This window comes from Rhincodon typus, chromosome 6 (assembly GCF_021869965.1).
Source record: "Rhincodon typus isolate 14 chromosome 6, sRhiTyp1.1, whole genome shotgun sequence".
NCBI lineage: Eukaryota > Metazoa > Chordata > Chondrichthyes > Orectolobiformes > Rhincodontidae > Rhincodon > Rhincodon typus.
Window position 1 is genome coordinate 94,235,632 of NC_063337.1, and position 25,000 is coordinate 94,260,631.

At 39.4% G+C, this 25,000-nt stretch overlaps 1 protein-coding gene and 1 long non-coding RNA gene across 2 annotated transcripts; one reads left to right on the forward strand and one right to left on the reverse strand.

Annotated features, from left to right (window-relative positions):
* Window positions 1–630: 630 nt before the first annotated feature.
* On the forward strand, window positions 631–12,858 carry LOC125483280. The gene is made up of 4 exons (XR_007262233.1): window positions 631–2,494; window positions 3,608–3,702; window positions 5,376–5,547; window positions 9,398–12,858. It is a non-coding gene; the product is annotated as an uncharacterized LOC125483280 (long non-coding RNA).
* Window positions 12,859–16,630: 3,772 nt separating this feature from the next.
* si:ch211-137i24.12 (Immunoglobulin superfamily member) lies at window positions 16,631–21,799 on the reverse strand. Its single transcript, XM_048598413.1, has 3 exons — window positions 21,217–21,799; window positions 19,947–20,081; window positions 16,631–16,718 (listed from the first exon to the last, which is right to left on the reverse strand). Exons 1-3 carry the CDS (start codon window positions 21,797–21,799, stop codon window positions 16,699–16,701), a joined length of 738 nt encoding a protein of 245 aa, XP_048454370.1. The 3' UTR covers window positions 16,631–16,698.
* Between the last annotated feature and the right edge of the window lie 3,201 nt (window positions 21,800–25,000).

Consider the following 25,000-nt stretch of genomic DNA (forward strand, 5'->3'; position numbering starts at 1 on the left):
CCTGTAAAATTGTAGCCAAACTTACTCCTCTATTCCAGTTCCCTTGCACTAAAGGCTAATGTGCAATTTGCCTTACAAATTATGCACTGTGCCTACATGCTATCTTTGTTCCTGGTGCAAACACACCCAAGTCATTCTGAACATCAACATTCATAAGTTGAGCATTTTTAAAGAAAAACTGCTTTTCTGTTCTTGTGCTTAAGATTATTAACCTCACTCTATTCCATATTATGCCATCTGCTATCTTGTTAATAACTCATTTGACATGTTTGTATCTCCTTGCAACCTTTCTGTTCTCAATTTACGTTTTCACCTATCTTTGTATCATTGAAAAACTTAGCAACATTAGTCTCGTTCACATTACAACTTTACTAATGACTTGGGTGAATAGCTGACATTGCAGTGCCTGGAGCTGTGGCACTCCACGAATTACAACCTGTTAAACAAGAACACCAAATTTGAATATTGCTGAAAAAAGACATTGTTTTGTCTTCTACTTATCATGTTTAAAAAAAAATCAACAAAATGTATTTTTTCTGCAATACTGAAGTTCTGTACAACTAAACTATTTGAATACCACGTGTAAGCATTACTGAAATCCTTCTGTGCATTTGCTTCACTGTAATCTTACCACTTTACTTTGTGGCATCATGAGGTAACCAGCAGCTTAAACCAGGCACAGTGACTTGGAGAAACAATCTATTTTAAATCCTTGTTCATCCATTTTACTTTGGTCCATTTCTACATGTGAATGAGTAAAGTAAAAATGGTTTGTACCAGAATAACTTCGATTATTGAAGCAGTGCACAGCCGAAGGAGAGGGGACAATCTCAAAGCACCTGGCCAAACACAGAAACAAGAGATGCGACTGCCAACATGTAGCAGGGCCAACATCTACCAGGCATATAGTTTCAAGTCACCTCAGCCATTTACAGTGTGTGTGTTTGGCCCAGATGGGGCCCCTAGCCGTTTTCCCAATAACATTTCTAGACCGGGAGAATTTGCAGACTGGGTTCTGGCCCCTTGTCCTCATGCTCTTTTTGTTTTAATCTGGATTTCAAGCCACAATATGAGGGAAGTGGTTGGGTAGAGGTCTAGTAACCCAGCACTCGGAATCTGGCAACATGGGTTTGAAACTCACCGTAGCAGATGGAGCAATTTGAATTTAATACAAATGTGGTCTGTTACCTCTACCAATTGTCATAAAATCCCATCTGATTCACTTATGCCCTTTAGGGAGGAAATTGCCATCCTTGCTGGCCTACATACCCTTTAACTTTGTGCTTGACTCTTAACTGCCCTTTGGTCAACTAGGAATGAGTAATCGTGGTGTAGCCAGCAATGCCTGCATCCTATGAACAAATATGAAAGTTTTCACTTTCAGTGAAATATTGGTTCAATAGGACTGACCTTATCTGGATTTGGGGGGTCATTTAGCTCAGTTGGCTGGACATCTGGTTTGAGATCCAGCATGATCTCAATTTCGCTCCTTGCCGGAGTTAAATTCTGTAAAGTCCTGAAGTAGGGAAATTGGAAGATCTGAGATTGATTCTGTTGTACTGCTACTTCCCTAGTGAGACCTGGCGTTTTGAGTCCAACATGGCTATGCTTTGGAACTCAGTTTAATTCCTGAAGAGTTGTCTTAGACTCGAAACATAACCTTCTGACTTTCTCCACTTTGTTTTTATTTCAGCTGTCCAGGATCCACAGTATTTTGTTTCTTCTCCCTTTATAGGTGTTATCTTCTGCAATGACTCAGTTGCACCCCCTCTGAGTCAAAAGGTTGTTTGTTCAAGTCCTACTGCAGAGCCCATGCTGGTAGGGCTGTCACTTGGAGAAGTCTAACAGTAAGAGTATGTGAGCAGTCCAGTAAATTGGGAGAACTGCAATCTATCCTTCCAGTCTATCTGCAGTCTCGCCACCAGATGGCAACGAGATGCATTTGGGAGAAAAAGCACTGGCTGCTTTCTCATATCTGCTTCTATTACTGCCCCTCTATTTTCACATTGTTACTCCTTCCCCAGCCTCTTTGCTGTTGCCTGTGTGCTCCCTGTCTCCTCCCATCCACTCTGTTCTTCCCATCTTTCCTACCTTGCACCCTATTTCTTCAGGTGCCCACCCCTACACCCACACTTCAGAGGAACGAAGAGTTTGGGCAGAGGTGACTGCATTACTGAAGAAAATTAAAGATGAGGCAGTGCAAGTTAAGACTGAGAGGAGAGTTGTCGCCGTCTTCATATAAAGGAACTGAGACATTTTGATAACTAACTTTCTTCTCTCTTTAACCTAGGTGTTTTGGGGGTTGGACAAGAAGTTGGCACAGCGCAAGCACTTTCCCTCAGTCAACTGGTTGATCAGTTACAGTAAGTACACCCGTGCTCTGGATGAATACTATGACAAGCACTTCACTGAATTTGTGCCATTGAGGACCAAAGCTAAAGAGATCCTGCAGGAAGAGGAGGACCTAGCAGAAATTGTCCAGCTTGTTGGAAAAGTGAGTACACTGCTTTTAATTTTTGTGTGCCTCATTGTTAGTGGAAAGCATTGCATTGTTCAAATCTTTTCCACGTGCAGCTGACCAGATTGGAACAGGCACCAGACAAAATGCAGATGCCAGAAGTATAGCTACCTATTTCACTGCTAAAGTCTTTCAAACGCAAGTTCCTATAGAGTTTAGATGGACGAACTTATTCATGCAACAGACTACAGGAGCTACCTTGGCCCTAACCTCTAAAACTCACTTTTTTAGTCTAAATTTCTCTCTGTCTACTTTAAAATGCTTCTTAGAAACCTACCTTTTGGTCACCTAGCCTAATGGATCCATATTTTGCTCCATTTTATCTAGCACTCCTGCAAAGTTCTTTGGAATATCTTACTTTGTACTTTTTCTTATGTTAAAAGCACTATATAATAATTTGTAGTCAACTAAGTTAACTTCGAGAAGGGTCCCAACCCGACATGTCAACTTGCCTGCTATGCTCCTCCAGCTTCACACTGTGTTGACTAAGTTAACTTGTTGCTGTATATTTGCAACTCGCATTTTCTTTCCCTAGTGGTCTTGCAGTTGTTTTTCAAGTTTGCAACTTTGCTGAGATTTAGCATTGAAAAGAGTACAAGTTTGTCCAATATTTAATTTGTCCCACAGCATCTTTTGGTTAGCCTCACACCTGTTCCCCAATCCAGCTCTTGAACACAGAATTTAAGCTAACAGTTCAGTGCAGTTCCAAGAGAATTAAACTGAGGCCCTGGATGCACTTTCAGATGGACATAAGATTCCATGGCACGATAGCAAAAGCAAAGAGTTCTCTGGCTTCCTAACCAGCAGTTTTCCCTGGAACAGCACCAATTTAGAAAAACTACTAACTTGACTGAATTCTACCTGTGTACTCATTAATACAGGCACTGCAACTGGATATGGCTATGAATTGTGCCCTCTGTTGCAGTATCATCAAGTGCAGCCTTTGTTCATATGTGGGTTACAAGGTTCTTTGGTATGTCTTCACTCTACAGATAATGTTGAAAATAAAAATCTGGGACTTCTAATAAGAGGTGATGGTAGATTATCTAGTTTGGTTGCTCATTTGAAGTATCTCAAATTTTTGTACAGGCATCCCTGGCAGAGACTGACAAAATAACTTTGGAGGTGGCAAAATTGATCAAGGATGATTTCTTGCAGCAGAATGGATATACACCATATGACCGGTGAATGCTCTCCCATAATTTTCCTCTCTCACTAAGAACATAGTCTGTCATACCCATTTTGATGTGAAAATTGTTTAACTAGAGTATTTTTAATACTTAATTTCTTACAGGAATCTGTTTCTGCTGCACAGTTATGAAAATATTTGATTTGATGCACACTGGTTCCACTTGTAGGATAGAGCAAAAGTAGAGACCAGCAATTTTTTTAAGATATTCATCACGATATCAAATAAGGAATTCAGAAAAACACTTCTTATCCTATGTAACACTACTTCAGTTCTTTACTCAGAGTGGTGAAAGTGTGGAACTTGCTACCATAGGGATGGGCTGAGATGAATAAAAAAGATGCATTTAAATGGATGCTGGATAAACGTGAGGGAGAAAGGAATGGAAGAATATGTTGAGAAGGTGATGTAAAGTCGAACAGGAGAAGGCTTATGTGGACCTTAAACATTAGCATTGACTGGGCTGAATGGTCTGTTTGTATGCACTCTGTATTTTGTGTTAAGGGAGTGACAATGATAGATTGATTTTGTGGCAGTATTTGTCCTCCTCTCCTGATTCTTAACGTGTTGTTGATGAAACCTGTATGAACCTTAATATATAACCAGTAAAGTCTTGTGTTTTATGTCACTGTAACTTCAAAGATTATGAAAAACAATAATAGACAATGCAACAAAAACCAAAATTGCTGGAGAAACTCAGCAGGTCTGGCGGCATGGAATAAGGGTCACTGGACCCAAAACATTAACTCTGCTGTCTCTCTGCAGATGTTGCCAGGTCTGCTGAGTTTCTCCAGCAGTTTTAGTATTTGTTTCAGATTTCCAGCATCCTCAGTTTGTTTCATTTAAGTGCCGTAATGAATTCTCCTTACGGTGACATACGTGGAGATGAATTGCATTTTGAGAACTTGGAAGAGATAAGTGTTTGCAGTATGTATATGTTCAGGTCACCAGTTAGTCTATACCTGCTGCCAGAGGAAATGTTTTAGCTGTTGATTTGATGTAGTTGGGAGGAGGGGAATAGAAAGTTAGCAATTGTAGAGCATAAAGGTGTCACGTTCATCATGTTAAGAGATAGACAGTCTGATTAAGTGTATAACTTCTTCCTAGTGCTCTCTTACAGATTTATTATTCTGGAGAATGCATATGGACAGTGGAATGGTTGAGGATTTTTTTTTTGAGTGGGATCTAAATAGTTTCAAAAGAAGCTGGGAGCCAGGTTTATGCCAATGAACAAGGGTTTGCATGAGTGTTCAAGAATTTAGTTATGTATTCAGTGATGTTTTTGTTTTGGGGCTGTGATAGAAGAACAGTTATGTGGGGGAAAGGGGTCAAGTAACTTGGGACAAGTGTGTTGATTTGAGGGCAGTGGAAAGTTGGAATTTAAAGCCTTGAGTTACACACAGTAAAGAAATGCATGATTTCCTCATTCTTCAATGTCTCATGAGTGGATGGATTTAATAGAAGAATGTCAGAGGAGGTGGCTAGTGTTGGTGAGAAGCTTGGTGTTATTGCACTCAGCAATGATGCTTGTAGACTGTGATAAACTTGCTAAACTTCATTTGATAGAGTTTTCAAAGCATAATCCAGAATAAGTTTGAACTAGCATGTTGTATTCTGTTGTATTCTGACAAAGCTATTCTGATTTTTTTTTTTCCCCCACACCCTTAGATTTTGCCCATTCTACAAAACTGTCGGTATGCTGTCAAATATGATTGGTTTCTATGATATGGCTCGTCATGCTGTCGAGTCAACTGCTCAAAGCGATAACAAGATTACATGGTCGATTATCCGTGAACACATGGGCGAGATACTGTACAAGCTGAGTTCCATGAAATTCAAGGTAACTGTTTAGAATAAGCATGATGCTATGTTCTTCTATCTTAGTCAAGCCCACTGCTGAATATATGATGGAAAGGAGTTGAAATCTAGCCTCAATCGTAGAATCCCTATACTGCAAAAGAGGCTATTCAGCCCATCAAGTCTCACCGACTGCCGTAGAGCATCCATCCAGACCCAGCCACGTACCCTATCCCCGTAACCCTGCATTTACCCAGGCTAACATGCACATCCTTGTACTGTTGGAGGAAACTTAAGGAACCCACACAGACGTGGGGAGAACAACTGTCAGTGTGGAGTTTGCACAGTCATACAGTAGGGAAACACAGACCCTTTGGTCGAGTCAGTCCATGCAGAACATAATCCCAAACTAAACTAGTCCCACCTGCCTGATCTAGGTCTGTACCCTTCCTTTCCTACTCATGTACTTATCCAAATGTCTTTTAAACATTGTAATTGTACCTGTATCCACCATTTCCTCTAGAAGTTCATTCCAAACCTGAACCACCCTCTGTTTAAAAAAAACAATAAAAAGAAATTGCCCCTCGTTTTTTTTTAAATCTCTCTCCTCTCACCTTAAAAATGTGCCCCCTAGTCTTCAAGTCCTCCCATCCTAAGGAAAAAACAGTTACCATTAAGTTTATCTATATCCCTCATTATTTTATAAATTTCCATAAGGTTTCCTCTCAACTTCCTATGCTCCAGTGGAAAAGAAAGTCTCAGCCTATCCATTCTTTCTTTATAACTCAAACCTTCCATACCCAGCGACATGCTGGTTAATCTCTTTGGAACCCTCTCCAGCTTAATAATATCTTTCCTATAACTGAGCGACCAGAACTGCTGGATTCGAACCCACATTTCTGGTGCTGAGAAGCAGTAGGGCTAATCACAGAGCCACTATGAGGTAGCAGTGAAGAAGAAAGAAGAAAAAGTACTGCAACTTCATTTTAGAGATGTACAGTGCAGAAATAGATCCTTCGGTCCAACTTGTCCATGCCTTACAGATATCCTAAATTAATCTAAGTCCCATTTGCCAGCTTTTGGCCCATATCCCTTAAACCCTTCCTATTCATATAGCTGTCAGGATGCCTTTTAAATGTTGTAATTGTACCAACCTCCTCCACTTTGGCAGCTCATTCCTATACATGCACCACCCTCTGCGTGAAAAAGTTGCACCTTAGGTCCCTTTTAAATCTTTCCCCTCTCACCTTAAACCTACACCCTCTAGTTTTGGACTGTTCTAAACTGGGAAAACAACCTTGGTTATTCCCTATCCATGTCCATCATGATTTTATAAACTTCAATAAGGTCACCCCTCAGCCTCTGACGCTCCAGGGAAAATAGCCCCATCCTATTCAGCCTCTCCCTGGCAACATTCATGAATCTTTTCTGAACCCTTTCACGTTTCACAACATCCTTCCTATGGCAGGGAGACCGGAATTGAACGCGGTATTCTAAAAGTGGCCTAACCAATGTCCTATACAGCGGCAACATGTTCTCTCAACTTTAATACTCAATGCTCTGACCAATAAAGGCAAGAATACCAAATGCCGCCTTCACTATCCTGCCTACCTGCGACTAATTTCAAGGAACTATGAACCTGCACTGCAAGTGTCTCTGTTCAGCAACACTCCTCAGGACCTTACCATTAAGTATATAATTCCTGCCCTGATTTGCCTTTCCAAATGCAGCTCCTCACATTTATCTGAATTAAACTCCATCTGATCAATGTTCAGTTGTACATGGAGGTAATCTTCACTGTCCACTACACCTCCAGCTTTGGTGTCGTCTGCAAACTTAGTGACCAAAATTCCTGTGTTCACATCCAAATCATTTATATAAATGACAAAAAGCAGCAGACCCAGCACCAATGCCTATAGCCAGTTTTATTCTGATTTCAGGGTTTTTTTACTTCGTGATTGATTGCAAACTACACATTGCACATATTTGGAAATGATTTAAAAGCTAGAAATGGGAATGAATATATTCTTCACACCCCCAAAAAGTTACCAATCTGTCTGAGAAATACCACACTTTCAGGCATTGCAGCTGCTCTTAATCAGTTTCAATGGGGTAACTGCTGTACGCAGGCCTCCAGTCTGAAAAGCAACCCTCCATCACCACCCTCTGTCTCCTACCTTCAGGTCAGTTGCGTATCCAAATGGCAGTTCTCCCTGTATCCCGTGTAATCTAATGTTGCTAACCAGTCTACCATGCAGAACCTGGTCAACTGTCTTAACATTGTCTGTTTTGTCATCTGTTTAAGTTATGGGCCACGGCTGCTGTTAATTGCTATAATCTAATGTGAATGGTTCACCAATATCTATATTGGTCAATGACACAAAACAGTGAAAAGTTTGTCCAGTGATCCCTGTTGATTTTTCAAAGTATTTTTTAAAACTTATTTCTTCATCTTGTATTTGCATTAAGTTTGCATGTTGACTCCTTGCCACCTTTGAAACTGATTAAGAGGAGTTGCAGTGCCTGAAAATGTGATATTTCTTGGACAGATTGGGAATTTTTTGGGGGTACAAGGAATATAGGACACTTCCCAATTATAGCTTTCAAATCCTCTCCAAGTATGCAAGTTATACATTGCACAATCAAGCATGAAGTAAAAGACCATGTAATTCGAATAACATCATGCCTCTTCTTGCCTTCAACACCCTTCACTCATGATTCGTTATACCTTTATGAACCTGATATTGTAACATTTTCCACACCAGCTGTCCAGCAGCTTCCTTGTAAAAATTGAATCAGTGTCTTAATTTGGGCCTGTTTCCTATTAAAGTTAGTCAAAGAGAGCCTAACTTTTTTTTTGTAAGCTGTTGCATCCAAGAGACGCAGAAGATTCTTCTATTATTTTGAGCTGGAGTCAAACCCCACCCAGTGGATTTGTTGAATCAGCAGTAGTATTGGATGTCAATCTTAGTAATAGTTTGATCCTTCAGTGGATATAGTTTTCCAATATAATCCTAGAAGCATCCATAATTCAAAATTTGCATAACTTCAATGTCCCATCAAAATTAGAATCCTTTCAGTGTCAAGAAGTACATGGAATATGAAGCGCTCCCACAGGCAGGTGTGGATCTAGTTCAGCATTCTCAGTGAAGTGTGCAGATCAACTCATCATCAATGCTGTCGCCTTGGTTGCTTTATTTCGTTACATTTATCTCGCTTTACTTAGAGAGGAATTAAACTTCAACCAAAGGCCTAAACTGTCCTAGTTGGTGCTTTTGACCATTCCAATTATTTAACCCAACATTTTTAATACCAAATAATGGACAAATGTGTGCCTGAATAGTCTTGGCAGAGTGTGTGTAAACCTGCTGTTTTCGCTATGAAACTTTTGTTTTTCATGAAATTCTAACAGGTATGAGGTGCAGCTAAATAGGTTACCCATTCAATATACTGATGCATGTTGTTTGAAATCTTGTATTATGTAAAAATGTGGAAGCCTGGCAGAATTCAACGAAGGTCAGATGCTTTCACATTGAGCAATAGCATATGCTTTCAAAGGCAAAAACAGCTGCATTTCACTGTTTTATTTTATGGGCTGTCTGCAGCAATGTTTCTGAGAAGAGCTATGTGTGGCAGGTTTGCGGTAATCAAGAGAGAAGTTACTCAGGCTGTAGTATATGTAAAATCAAAGCTGGCATGTTCTAACATGAAGTTTTGAGCTGTTTGCTTGTTTCCTGCTTGTCAACTGTTTAAACAAATAATTTGGAATTGCACAGTCCATAATCATGAGGCATACTCCAAGATAGTGATTATTAAATGTGCACTGAATGAGGTATTAAACCTGACCTTGCTTATTGCAATGATATATTGATCTGACTATATTTTCCTTCCAGGACCCAGTGAAGGATGGAGAGGCAAAAATCAAAGCAGACTACTTGCAACTCTTTGAAGACATGCAGACTGCATTCCGTTCTCTAGAAGACTAAAACTAGTCGTTTCTGAGAAACTACAAAACAAAACCCAGTTTGCCCAGTATTTATAGCTTTTTTTTTTGCTTTTAGTTTTCTCACATTCCTTTTCTACATATAACGTCTTAACTGTTTTGATGTATTTGATGTACAGTCATTGGCTCACCATTCCAACAAAGTTTGATAAGTCTAGTTTATTTGGAATGTCTTTCTAGAAGTGTGGGATCTACTTAGCAGTCATGAAAACAAATGTCAGTATTGTGTCTCTGCCATAACTGGTATTGTACACCCTTAGTTTTCTGCCACTAACAGGTCAAGTTCATTTTTAAACCACTGCAGAAACAAATGTGACCACCTTGCTTTATTTTTTTAAATGTAAGTCAATGGCAAATACGCATTAAGGTGTCCATGTGTATATTGACGTCTGTATATATTAATTATAGCTACCTGCACTATTGTAATCATTTAAGCTTTAGCCTTATCCTTGGATTCTCATCAACTGAATCCAAAGCATTCGGAAGGAATTCTGTTCTGGCATGAAATATGGTGTCAAGTTTGAAATGATTTTTGGTATGTGAAGAAACTCTCATGACTTTGCCAGAGCACAGCTACCATGGGGAAAGGGGGGTTGCAACAATACACACTCCAGTCTTAACAGTATCGCCAGCACTGGTGCTGATGGACACTGATGACATGCATGCAAACTTTAGCTTAGAAGTTTTGGTTAACATTGTTAGGTTTTTCATTAGTGTAGAATAGAGCTGAAGCAATCCTTGCAATACCAGCTGCAAACTTTGCAACAAAGCCAGGAATATTTTGTCCCACATTAGCTAAAGGCTGTGGGGTATGGGTGAAGCAAGCTTTTGCACAGTTGTGCACAAAGCTCTTGATTTGGCTTTCTGTCCTAGCCCTGCCCACATCTTGAAATCTCTGTTTTGATGTGGGTGTAAAACTCAGACTAACTGCTTTCTAAAAATTTTCTAAACTTGGATCCTTTGGAAAGTTTGCAGTAGAAAGCAAGTACGTTCATCTATATGAAGTCAGTGAGCCAAAGTCATGGCTGTCATTGTAGAGGAAAGCCAACCTGTGATTTTAAAGGATTGGTATATGAGTTTGTAATAAGTTTGCTTTTGTTGGAAACTGATTCCAGACCAGGTGGTTTGTGCAGAAGGGGGAAATTCAGAATGCCATCTGTGCTGGGTACTGCACCAGATTGGGATTGCAGTGTACGAACCCAAGTCACTTTAAAAAGTACAGTTGGTTGGAAATGTGCTTAACATCCATTTTAGTTTTGCCTTCCTGCTTTAAAAAATAGTTAAGATGTGAAAAGTTATGTAGAGATTAATGATCTGGGCAGACAAACTGAAACAATGAAGTGACGGGAAAACTGTCGCAGTGAGGAAGAATGTAATGGAACTAAGGTTATAAATGAGGAAAATGTTCATGAGAGATTTAAAATCCAGAAAGATGGGTCGGGGGAGAGGGTTTGAAATAATCAGAAGCTTTACATGGTATGGGGTACCTGGCAGTGTTACCAGTTCAAACACTGGGTGAGTGATGTTTCAACAGGTTTTTTTAATACCTGTTTTGGCCTCTATCTTTGTGCAGCTGCCAAGAGCATGTCTCCAATCCTTACCCCAAAAGTTGACATTTTCTCTTCCCCAAATCAATTCTGCTTCGTGAAGTGTGATTGCTGTGTTCCAGGCACATGGCATTGTGGGATATCAATGACCTCGCTTGTCTATTCGTATTTTTGCAGGATCTCCAGTCCTGTTACGGGATATTTCATTAACTGGCCCAAGTTGCCTTCCAGGAGTTTAGATTGCCTAGTTTGCACTACTAGTTTGTCTAATGTGAGTTCACCGATTTAGCTGCTGTCAGAAATGTGTATAAAGTTAAAATCTTAATTGCATTACTATTTTAGTTAGCTGTGATTTAAAATATTGAGCGTGTGTAATTAAAATTTTTCAGTTCCCATGGGGGTGCAACTGTTGACCCTGGATGGTAATGGATTGCTTAGCTTTACAACTTATTTCATATTCCATTTGGCTCATTTCTTTTTTAAACTTCTCATTATGCTGCCCATAATGTGGTTATGATTGTTGGTGGGAATATGCTAGAGGAGATTGGGTGAAATTTTTAAATATGAAGCAGTAGTCTCTAGGAAAAACCAGAATATAACAAAGCCATGTCCAGTACAGTTCCTGGATCAAGGAAAGTACAGTTTAGTTTCGATTTGAAAATATTCACTAATGCTTAATAGTGCATTAATATAGTGTTAATGTTTAGTACATTTTAGAATGTATTTAACCTTTTTGAAATCTCATTTTCCTACACTAAGCGTAGAAGGCTTACTATCATAATTATTTGCATCTTCTATGCTTAAGGCCATGGCAATGCACTAAGACTTGTCCCAGTTAAATAAATTATCAAACCTAATTTAGGGCGTTGTTGTAAATCTGTTGGGTTTATCCATGTTTGACATTTCTAAATTCTTTGGTATTCATTCTGATTGTGACTATTTTGAGCTGGCAATTATAGATTAAAGCAAGCTGGTTTTTCCCCTTGAACCAACTTTAAAATACAGGTATTGCACAATTTAGTACTTGTGAAAATTGGAAAGTAGTCTACATTATTTTTGATTAAACTTCATTGGAGGAGTCTGACCATGTTCAGTTTGTCAGATGCAGTAATTTACTTAACTAGCTTTAAACCACAAATATACATAGTCCATTTTGACTGAGAAATAGCAAAGGCAATGTTTAATTCTGTTTTGTAAATTATTTTGAATTTGATCCTTAGCACTTTCAAACAGCGTTTCATCCCAAAAATAAAAGATTGTTTGAAATTATTCAAATGTCTGAAAATTATTCAAAGAAAGCAAGGCAATGGAAATCTGCCTGGTCTCTGCTTACCAGTGCCTGGAATGTTACAGCTTTAACAAAAAAAACAAGCATCTTGAGATATGACGATCTGCAGCAAATGAAAAACATTCTACACATCTGGAACGTGTTCGATGGTTTCTTCAAATAACAGTTTCATATGCAGTAAATGTGTGTAATTCTGCTTCCAGCTCTGTGGAAATGGGCATTCCCTCTGATCAAATTCATGTTAAAAGCCTTGTAATGCAGCAATTTACAATGAACTGTGGGTGTAATTATCTTGCTGTAAAAGGTATTGGAATATATTGGGAATTAAAGTAGGGATGCAACTGTACATTGTGATTAATGTAAGGCAATAATTCAAGTTGTATTTTTCCAGTTTTGATGGTAAATTTCACTTTTCGGTAAATGATTTGTGTGCACAAATGGTTACAGTTTTCATATTTGTTCAGTCATTGTGCAAATTATAAAAATAACTAATAAAGTTGCAGTGATGTCCAGTGATCAGTGGTGATATTTCAAGTGCCCTAGAAATTGACCCTTGGGTCTCTACTATTTATATTTGAATCATCTCAAAGGTTCAGTAAAATCTCAGTTGCAGCTGAAAGTATTACATGCTGTTTGATGCCACACGAGGTGATAATTAAGGTATAGAAGCAGAAGTGGGCTAGTCAGCACATTGAATGGTGGAGCAGCCACTTTCCTGCCTTTTTCCATTCTCTTCAATTACCTTACTGATTTTAAAAACCTGTCTATCCCAGCCTTAAACATACTGAACAATGCAGCCTCAACAGCCTTTTGTGGTAAAGAATCAGATTCACGACCGTCTGAGAAAAGAATATCCTCCATCTGTCTTAAATAGACAACCCTTATTCAGAGGATATGCCCTTTGTTCCTTTTCTCCCCCACAAGGGGAAAGCAACCTCTGCAATTACTTTGTCCAGCCCCCTTAAGGAACTTCAAATGTGTTTCAATAAGGTCACATCTCATTCTTCTAAACTCCAATGACTACAAGCCCAATGTACTTAACCTCTCTCTGTCTAAAAAAAATCCCTCCGTGCCTGGCCTAACCCAAGTTTACCTTCTCTGGACATCCTCCAATTCTTGTATATCTTTGCTTAGACAAGGGGACCAAAGCTCTTCACAATTTTTCTTAGGTATGGTCCAACTAGTTCCTTGTATCTTTAGTAAAACCTTAGCAAAATATTTTCATATTCCATTCCCTTTTGAAATAAAGGGCAACATTCATTACACTTCCCCAATTACTTGCTGAACTTGGATGGTAGTTTATTTTTTGTGCTTCATACACAAGAACCCCCAAATTCCTGTGCTGTAGCTTTGAAGTCTCTCTATTTAAGCAATATCCAGCTTCTCTATTCTTTCTGCCAAAGTGCATAGCCTAATTTTCTTATTTATTCCATCTCCCAAGTTTTTGTCTGTTCAATTAAACTCTGTAGACAGTTCTCTGTAAATCTCTGTAGTTTCTGTAAGGCTCACTACTTGCCTTCCCACCTATTTTGTGTCATCCACAAACTTAATAATATACTCATTCCATAATCCGAATCATGATATTGTAAATAATTGTGACCTTAGCACTGATTTCTATGGAACTCCACTAGTTACAGGTTACAACCTGAAAATATCCCCTTTATCAAAATTGCCCTCCATTAGTTAACTGATCCTCTACCCATGTTAATATACTACTCAGTCTTTTATTTGGTTGCCTTATCAAGCACCTTATCACTTTTTTGGAAATCCAAATATGTTACATCTACTGGTTCCCCTTTACCTATCCTTGTTAAGACTACAAAGAAAATTTTATCATGTCAGGCATGATTTCTCCTTCATGAAGTTGTGTTAAATCTGCTTGATTATATTATGTATTTCTAAATGCTCTGCTGTCACACCCTTTATAACGGACCTTAACGTTTTCCCAATGACTATTTGGTTATACTGTTCTTTGGGAGTTTGGTCTTTCAAATTAAACACCATACAAAGCTCTACAGAGTGATCAACACATGTTACTAAATAATGGGACTTACTCTGATGAGTGCATTTGTATTAGGGACTTATCTGCCTTTATAACTGAGGTTTTCTGCAATGCACCTCAATTATGTAGATCGAGCTGATTGGATGGCAGTAAATTGTTGCCCTTCCGTGCAATATAGCAATGATGAGAGGTGTAGTAGGAGATGTAATGCCAAGCATAGATTGTTGAAGGCAGAACTATAGGCACATTCAAATAAAAACACAAAATGCAAGGGAAGCTCAGCAAGTCTGACAGCATCTGTGAAGAGAGGAAGAGCTGCTGATTATAGGTGAAAAGGAGTCATACTGGATTTAAAACATAGACAGTTTTCCTCTCCATAGATGCTACCAGCCCTGAGTTGCTCCAACTCTTTCTGATTTCTAGCACCTGCAGTACTTTGCTCTTATAATAGGGAGTAAAAGGGTTAATTGCAGCTTAACGTCAAATAAGAGAGTAGAAAGATTTAAAAAGGACATGGGGTAACTTTGTTTTAATACAGAGGAGAGCGGTGGATGCAGATACAATCACAATGTTTAAAAGATATTTGGATAAGTTCATGAGTAGGAAAGATTTGGAGGGCTATGAGCTAAGCGCATGCAGATGGGTAAATTTAGTTTGGGAACATGGTTGGTGTGGATTGGTTTTATAACTCTTATTTCTCACTGGCCCAGCTCCAGTAATGGTTAAAATATGTAGTTACTACTGTGCAAAATAATGAGCCTCCTTTCTCAAGGACCACTCAGCATCCAGCATCTTTTTTCATTATACTGATGATTCAGTGAACAAGATATAAAGAGAGACCTTGTGTTTATTATTTATTCCTTATGCACCATTCAGCTACACAATAGGCATATGTTTCATAACATGGGAAATCGTTGGTATTATATTGTTCCTCAAGTGATGACCTAGATGTTGGAGCTGGCACCCTGGTGCTCAAGAGGGACATCTGTCTGTGTAGAAGCCTGTCAGAATGACTCCAACTTAGGGAAAGAACTGTCATTTTCAAATTGGTACATGAGATATGAATAATCAGCAATGTAAGATGAAATAAAATGTGATTTGCAAAGGCACTTACTTGGAAAGATGTGAAAGGAAGACATCCCATGGTGTGCAGATGTATGAACTTCTGTCATGCCCCAGCTCCTGTACAAACACGTGGTCTATCTCTACTGTATATGGGGCCTCCTTCTTGTGCCAGGATTTGATTGTCTGTCTTAGAGTGGCTCTATTACTGGTAAACTGGAAAAATATTACTTGCTATTAATTAAGTTAAATCATCTCAGTATACTCCATAATGGAACAGTAACAGTGTGCTGTGAGAATAGTAATCCAGTGATGGGGACAGCTCCAAACACAGCAGCTGGGAAACTTAAATGCAGTCACTTAAATAAACCTGGAATAAAAGCTAGTGTTGATAATGGTGACCCCATACCTACTGGATTGTTAGAAAAATCCATCTGGTTGACTTAGTCCTTGAGGGAGGAATCTGCATACTGGCTCTGGCCTACATGTGACTCCAGACTTCAGTAAACTGGTTGACTTGTATCTGCCCTTAGAAACAGCCCAGTGACTCACTTGGTTGTAAAGCAGACAACTCACCTTTTCCATAATGAAATCTGTGCTTCTCTCGGAGGACTTAAGAATAAAAATCAAATTCCAATGAATATTATAGCTCAGTGAAAGCGACACTGGCAACAGCAGTTTTCATAATCCATGAAAAAAAGATTGAGATAACATGAGTGTGATGAGAATGGATGAGCTAAGGTCCACATAGTTGTCAATCCAATATCCCAAGTCAAAAATAGCTGTAAAGTATAACATGTTTCATTTTGAGAGGCAATAGCCACCATCACATCAGGTATAAATGTTGCATGCAGAATAAAAGTCTAAACATGCAATGCTTAATTGTCACTCTTATTTCTGTACTTAGTTACACATGAAAGGGTTTTGGTTTCCTCAGTTATCTGGTGGCTGGTTTGCAATGTATAGTGACATCCATCAGCATGGGTTCAATTCTCGCACAGGTTGAGATTATGATGAAAAATTCTCAATCTCTCCCCTCACCTATGGTGCGGTGACCCTCAGGTTAAACCGCCATCTTGAGCTGTTTCTCTCTCTCTTTCTCTCTAATGAGCAAACATTCCCACAGTCCAGTGGATTATGGTTACTTTAGCTTTTTTATTCAAGAAAATAAAACTGACATTAAATTTGACATCAATGTATTCAGGTATTTGTAGAAATCTCTTCAGGAAGGTGAATTTAAAAATATCCATCATCATATAATTCACAGTGCATCGACATTGTTCATTTGCAAACTAAGCTGGAGCAACTTGAGCTGTAGAAGAAAAACAAAATAAAAATTGTTTGCATCTGATACTACCATATAAGAGCCCAGAAGGGCAACATAAAGATACCAGACACAGCATGTATAGTCACGAAGGAGGAATTCTAATAACACTGTGTTTACCTACATCATCTGCCTATACCCAAACCTGTATTCTATGCAGTAAAATGTCACCCGACTTTCATTAAAAATTGGCTGTATTTATTACCACCATAATTGCAGGACCACGCTTACTGTCCATGCAGATGCAGTGCCTATGAGGTCACTGTCAAATGAAGCTGTGATTGAGGGACCAAACAGAGCAGGGTGGTCAAGGGAAGTGAGGATGGAGGCTGGGGGTGGGGACTGGTGTGTGCCAGTGCAATGTCAGTTTGGCCACCAAGTGGCCATATCTGCCAGCCATTTTGACACTAAAAAAATTTGATAAGGACCACATGTCAAGTTATTCTTCAACTCCAACAGAATGAGGCAATTAAATGAATAGTTCCGATGTGATTAACCGGGGGATTAAGCATTCCTGTCATTTCTGGCAATTGAAGTCTGCGTCTCAATAGTGCCGCTTCTATTGGAACATGTGTCTGACATTGTCATGAATGTGTTACACTTTCTTCCAGGTGGGTCTCTTGTGGTGCAGTGGTACTGTCCCTATCCCTGGACCAGAAGGGAACTGACATGATTGAGCAAAATGTTGTTTTTAATGCCCTTACCAGCGTGTTAGATTAAAACAACCCCCTAGATTACTTCACTGATTCAGCCGCCTTTTATCCCCTTATAGTAGAGCACACAAATGCATTTCATTCCTCACCTTCCCTATCACTGGGAAAGATAGTTTTCATTCCTAAACTTGCATCCTGACAAAAAAAAACCCTGAACTATTCATAATGTTGCAGATATGGACCCTTGTTGGGTTTGTCTATAACTTTAAAAAATGGGTAATTAATTATTTTCAAAATGGAAGCCATGGTTGTGTGTTCTCTTAAAGCATTTTGCACATGTAAGCCCAGTGTCTGCTGGACCTTAGGTAAAATGATAGTGATAGAGAGGGAAAAGCTCCAAAGATTTTCCTGACCAATGTTCTTTGGAAACTTCAAAATTTCTGTGTTTGTCATCTCAGCTGTGAAAACCCAATTCCTTGTCTTTGATTAGGAATCAATTTCATCAAATAAGATAGAAATTTAATGCTTATAGTATCAAACAAAGGGGGGAATTACCAAATGTATATATTTATGATCCTCACCAACATTCATGTGATCATTTTCATGATTTAGTCTTTTAAAGTCATAATTATATTAAGGTTGTATTCACATTGGCTGAATCTTAACGGAAAACTACAGTATAATTGAAAACAAAAATAATGCTCTGTATTTGTCTAATGTACAAGACCATTGATATCTCTTTCAATAGGAACCATTGAAAATTGCTGAACAGAAGGAAATTATTTGTCCAGCCTTGTCTGTGTTGGTTCTTTGAAAGAGAAATCTGTTTAGTCCCATATTTTCTGCTTTTTGTCTGCAAACCTGTAAGTTTAAATTCTCAAGTGCCTGTCCGACTCCCTCTTAAATACAAGAACAAATTTCTGCAGATGCTGGAATCTGTGCTGAAAACAAAAAATACTGGAGATCACAGTGGATCAGGCAGCGTCTATGGAGAGAAAGCAAGCTAAAGTTTCAAGCCAAGACGACTCTGATGAAGAGTCATCTAGACTCAAAATATTAGCTTGCTTTTTCTTCATGGATGCTGCCTGACCTGCTGTGACCTCCAGCATTTTTTGTTTTTGGTCCCTTTTAAATATAATTGAATCAGGTTCCATCACCTTTCCAGGTTGAGCATTTCAGATCCTGACAATTTCCTAAGTGAAAATCCTACTAAAACCTAAAGATTACTGAAAGGGATAAACAAAGTAGATGAGGATATTTCCCTTTGAGGTCTTCGGGAGTCTGGAACCAGGGAGCCTAAAACGAGGGATCACAATTTAAAAAATATAGGGGATGCCATTTAGGATGGAGATGTGGACTTTTTTTTTGCTCAGAGCATTGTGAATCTTTGGAAATTTTTACCCCAAAGGGCTGTGGAAGATCAGTCTTGGAAATAATTAAAGTAAAGGTTGATGGATTTCTAATTATCAATGGTATAAACAGATATAGGATACTGTGGGTAACAGTCATTTGATGTGTTCAATCGGCTATGATTGAATTAAATGGTTAAGCAGGCTGAAATAGTTGACTAGCCTAATTGTGTTCCTATGTTTTCAAAATGTTTCTCCTCATCCGATCTTTAGATCTGTTGCCACTGATATTGAATCTAAGATCTCTGGTTATGGACCTACTGGCCAGTCTCTCTTGTCTTTTACCATCATGAAAATCTCCATTAGGTGACCTCATTACCTTCTCTGTTTCAAGGGCTGGGCCAAAGGACCTGTTTCTATGCTGCATGACACTATGACTCTATGAGAACAATCTTAAATTTTCCACCCTCTACTCTCAACACAAGTCCCTCAGCACCGGGAATATTGTGACAAATGTGCTTTTTAAGAGTTTTTTTTACATCTAACCTGCAGTAATATGCCTTGAATTTTTCACATTTCTCCAGCTGAGAAGCATTTATGGAGTCATACAGCATGAAACAGACCCTTCAGTCCAACTTGTCCATGCTGACCAGGTATCCTAAACTAAACTAGTCCCATTTGCCTGCATTTGGCCCATATCCCTCTAAACCTTTCCTATCCATGTACCTGTCCAAATGTCTTTTAAATGTTGTAACTGGATCTGATCTACCACTTCCTCTGGCAGCTCACTTCACATATGAACCACCCTCTGTGTGAAAAGGTTGTCCCTCAGGCCCCTTTTAAATCTTACTCCTCTCACCATAAAATTATGCCCTCTATATTTGTGTCAAAATCTACAAAACCCCACAGAGAATTCTTAGGCCAGTTTTCAATTATCCCCTGACAAGCTGCTCCAAATGCATTATATTGTGTTGTGCCATTTAGAACCTTTCATTTTTTTTTTCAGTGGTTCTGTAAGTGTTCTATTGGCAAATTAATCTCAGTAGTAGATTAGCCCACTGAAAAAAAAATTGCTTGGGTGACATTATCCAATTGACATGTGACACGGCAAAGTTAAAGCTGGTGCCTCCTCTTGTAAGCCAATCTTTCAAGTTGATGTTTTAGATCTCGGTTTCACTGGATGATTGAATCAGTACAGTGCAAACTTAACATACCTTGCTCTAACTTTTGACATGACATTTTTTTTCTTAAGTTTGGCACAAAGGACACCATAAGTCCAATAAAGACACCAGTACTTGCTGCAACAATTGCAATGGTGCTTCCTAAAGATTCTTTTAAACCAAAAAGTCCTAGAAGTGAATAAGATGAAAAATATACAGCTTAATCAGAAAAATAGCATGTTACTCATTAAGCACATAGTAACATAGTTGGCTTTTTGTACATTTCTTTTCACTTTTGACCCGCATTGGCCTTCAATGATCTGTAATTTCTTCTTTAAAACTCTCTGCCCCAATATCTCCTTTCTCTTTTTAAGGCCACCTTAAAACAAGCCATTGACCCTTCCACCATATCTTCTTTGATTCAATGTTAACATTGATTAGTCTGCTAGTGAATCATTTTGAACTTATTTACCCCTATTTTTAACACTGAAAATTGAAAATTTCTGCTACAACTTTTGTTGGTGAAGGAAGGTCTCCATAATTGACCAAATTTACTTTGATGCCAGTTTGAACATGTAAGTGGGATTTGTATCTCTTTATCTGAATGGGCATGTATAAGTTCCATTTCTGCTATCAACACAATCAGTTTAATTTCAATACTACACAAACAATTATTGTGTACTAAGAATTAATTATTTAAATATAACATATTCAAAATACTAAAACTGTAATCATAGAATCCCTACAGTGTGGAAGCAGGCCATTCAGCCCATCAAGCCAACACTGACCCTCTGAAGAGCATCCCACCCAGATCCACCCAACCCAGTAACCCTGTATTTCCCATTGCTAATCCACCTAGCCTGCACATACCCGGACACTAGAGGCAATTTAGCGTAGCCAATCCACCTAACCAATCTTTGGACTGTGGGAGGAAACTGGAGCACCCGGAGGAATCCCACGCAGAAATGGGGAGAATGTGCAAACTCCACATAACCAGTTGCCCGAGGCTGGAATCGAACCCAGGTCCCTGTCGCTGTGAGACAGCAGTGCTAACAACTGAGCCACCGCATCACCCAAAAGTAATGTATGATGTTAATTTTGAATTAGAAATTATGAACATTAACTTTTTTTTGACAAATTCATAAATTACAAGAAAATAAACTAAGGGCCACAGTCCATGATACTAGAGGAGGTTACAGAAATATGGGAGGCCATGAGGAATTTAATTACATAAAGTTGCATTATTAACTATAAAGGAGTTCATTATTTTCAAAGGAAAATATCAGCATTGTTTAGCTTTTGAAGGACTACAATATAAATTTACCTGCTCTTGATTTCACCATGAGGTGCGTACCATCGCCACTTAGAGTTGTCCCATTATTAAGGATTACAGTACAGAAGTAAGTGCCATCATCCCTCTCAGTTACATTCAGAATTGTCAAGGAAGCATCCCCACTAGATAGATGTCCACTTAAAAACACTCGACCAGAGTAGTCGCCCGAGGCTGTTGTGTTGTCTCTTACAAGATTGAACTTCTCAGAGGTGTCTTCTTTGTACCACAATACAGAGACTTGGCTTAAGGAAGTACCATCACTAAGATACCAGCATGGTAAAACCACCGACTTCCCTTTCTCGGCTTTCAACTTGGCAATACCCTGATTCACAGATGGCTGTTCTGGTTGGGCAAATGCACCTCCTGCAACAGTTGCTTCAGTAGTTTTGGTTCCAACTGACTCAATAGTGTTTGCAGAAACAAATCCATTCCCAAAAGGCAGAAGGGTGACTATTGCAACTGCTTTCAAAGGCAGGCTTGTGGTTATAATGGCATCGCCACTTTGATTAGCCATGGTTTCACCAAGACGGGTTTCCAGTTGAATGAAAGCAGAGGTGGCTCCACTTGCAACCATACGCTCAGTTCTGATGAATGCAGCTGTTTATAATAATGAAGGAACAGTCAATGTTCGTGGACTGTAACCCACAGGAGGCCAGCATTTGTGTTATGAAATTGAAAACCCGGTTAAAAGGAGTGCACACATAATTTTTCCATGTATAATCCCTACAGTGTGGAAGCAGACATTCAGACCAACCGGTCCACCCCAACCCTCCAAAGAGCATCCCACTAACACCCACCCAATTCCTGTTGCCCCAATTTCCTAATCCATCTACCTTGCACATCCCTAGACACTTATGGGCAATTTACCACAGGTAATCTACCTAACCTGCACATCTTTGGACTGTGGGAGGAAACCCACACAGACAAGAGAATAACGTACAAACTCCACACAGATAGTCACCCAAGGGTGGAATCGAACTCAGGTCCCAGGCGCTGTGAGGCGCTAACCACTGAGCGACCGTGCTGCCTTCATGGTGCACAGACCAAATCCACCATCTTGATGTTGGTTAAATAGGAGAGTAAACACAGTGAAGTTGTTTCCATTTGTGAAGGAAACTATGACCATAAACATAAGATGGTCACTAAAAAAATCTAAGAGGGAATTCAGGAGAAATATCTTTACTTGAAGAGTCATAAGTTGTTGTTACCATATGGAATGGGTGAGGTGGGTGGCAAAGATGCTTTTGAGGGGGAGCCAGATAGACAGGTCAGGCAGAAAGTACTAAAAGGATATATTGATAGAGGTAAGGTGATGAAATAAGACGAGGACTGTATGAAACATGATTACCAGAATGGACCTGTTGGGCTGAATGGTCCGTTTCAGTGGTGTACTATTTACTATTAAGTCTAAGATCGCAACCTTTATTTTTCTTTTCATGGTTGCTTCAATACGCATGACAGCCTATATTTATTAAATCCTACTTTTTCTCATCTCAGCTCTTTTCCTAAGGTCAGATTATTTTCCTTGATACTCCTCCAAGTTCTTTGAGTATGTGACCATGTACTTATTGCCATGGTTTTGGTATTCACATTCTTTTTCCTGTGCTCCCTACTGAATTTTTCTTTGTGCCTTCATACTGCTTATTATTAGATTCACATCCTCAGGCAATAATAAAAATATAAAGCTTGTATTCTCTCCTGTTCACAGAAAAAATTGCACAGTCTGCAATTAAATTGTGGCTGAGTAGTTTTTGGCTCTTTGAGAAGGATAAATCAGGATTAGTCTATGTTTTACTGCGCGCTCACACCATTGGGTGTGTAACTCACAGAATTACTCTTTGTCTAATATTTACAATATTAAGGATTCTTGCTAGACCCAGCTCAAAGTAAAGGGATCAATTCTAAGGATATTGAATGGCTAATTTCCCAATCATGTAGTTTTATTCGTTTTCCTTCTTGATATTGACCTGTAATCTACCGGGGTGAAGCATCTTACAGTGAGCCCTAATAGGTAGAATTATTCCTGCATCCTGTAACTTTAAAAAAAACGCTTCCCACAAAGTTTTGAAAGTGGGGCTTCTCTCTCTGTCCCCAGGATTCTAACTGGGGATTGGGTCCTCAAGCCCAGAATGGTGAAATGGGCTAAGTGGACTTTGTCTTAAATTCTCATTTCTTTTGATTTTTTTTTCTTTCTTACATTATAGTGGAGGCACTGTTGTTCTGAGCTTTTTGTTTCTTTATTTTTCTAATTTATTTCTATGCTTTTATACTTTGGCATTTCTGCAATGCTGGAATTTTTACTTCTTTATTTTTCTAATTTTTTTTTCCTAATTATTTGTACACAAGAATCTGCACCTGGGTACCTGTATACCTAAGGTGGCATCGTAAGTGGTGACATGTAAACTTTTTACTGTACCCAAATGAGTACATGTGACAGTTAACCTAATTCAATTCAATTGTGCTTCTCATTCTTACACTGTTTCTCCTTTCCTTCCAAACAAGAGGAGGTGAGCAGTACGGTGTGATGTATTGAGGAAAGGTAATGCCACAGTTCATTTAGGGTAGAGGTGGTGAGGGAAACAAACCATCTATGGTTTGTTTCCCCTGATCCCTCACCCAATCATTGATGTATTACCCCACACCTTTGCTTCCATTAAGCCTGATCCTCCTTCATCTTCCTAAAATCTATTCTCATTCCAACATTTCCCCTCATGCCTCCCACTACAATTTTCCTGTTGAACCTCTGTAACATCTCTTTCTCTTGCTCTGCTGTTCATCATCTCCATGTAGTATCCCATATTTTTGCTTTTGACTTACATAGTGCAGCTGGCAAGGGTGCAGAGGCATTCTTATCCTCAACTAACTGATGTCCTACGCTGCCCATTCTTTCCCATTGATTTAATTGGTTGCAAAATAATGTAGCGTGTGCATTCAATTTTATAGCAGGTACTAATAACACACAAGACTGCACATTTGGATCACAAAGTTAGCCTTAGGTTCGGGATAATACTATATGTGAGTTAGTTTATTATATATGAATGTGAATCATACAGTCTCAAATATGGGTGGCTCAGTATTTACCATATTTGCTGTGACTACACAAATACCGCTAGTAATTAGATAACAAGGTGTAGAGCTGGATGAACACAGCAGGCCAGGCAGCATCAGAGGAGCAGGAAAGCTGATGTTTCGCGTCTGGACCCTTCTTCAGAAATGGGGGAAGGGGAAGGGGGCTCTGAAATAAATAGAGAGTGAGGGAGGCGATGAAAGAAGGTGGATAGAGGAGCAGATAGGTGGAAGAGAAGACGGACAGGTCAAGGAGGCGGGTATGAAGCCAGTAAAGGTGAGTGTAGGTAGGGAGTTGGGATGGGGATTGGTCAGTGAGGAGGGAGTGGTGGGGAGGAGGGAGGGAAGACAGACAGGTCAAGGGAGCAGGGACGAGCTGGGCTGGTCTTGGTATGAGGTCGGGGGTGGGGAGATTTTGAAGCTTGTAAAGTCCACATTGAGACCATTGGGCTGCAGGGTTCCCAAGCGGAATATGAGGTGCTGTTCCTCCAGACTTCAGGTGGCATCGTTGTGGCACTGGAGGACGCCCAGGATGGACATGTTGTCCAAGGAGTGGGAGGGGGAGTTGAAGTGGTTCGCGACTGGGAGGTGCAGCCTTTTGTCACAAACCGAGCGTGGGTGCTCCACAAAGCGGTCTTCAAGCCTCCGCTTGCTTTCCCCAATGTAGAGGAGGCCACAATGGGAACAGCGGATACAATAGACCACATTA

Bases quoted from the DNA above. Each gene is read 5' to 3' on its own strand.
- si:ch211-137i24.12 (XM_048598413.1), bottom strand. From the start codon at position 21,799: ATGGTTGCAAGTGGAGCCACCTCTGCTTTCATTCAACTGGAAACCCGT. The intron at 20,082-21,216 runs GTAAATTTATAT...ATTCACTTCTAG, and splicing joins CATGGTGAAATCAAGAGCAG to GACTTTTTGGTTTAAAAGAA. The intron at 16,719-19,946 runs GTATGTTAAGTT...TTTCTTCTACAG, and splicing joins ATGTCAAAAGTTAGAGCAAG to CTCAAGTTGCTCCAGCTTAG.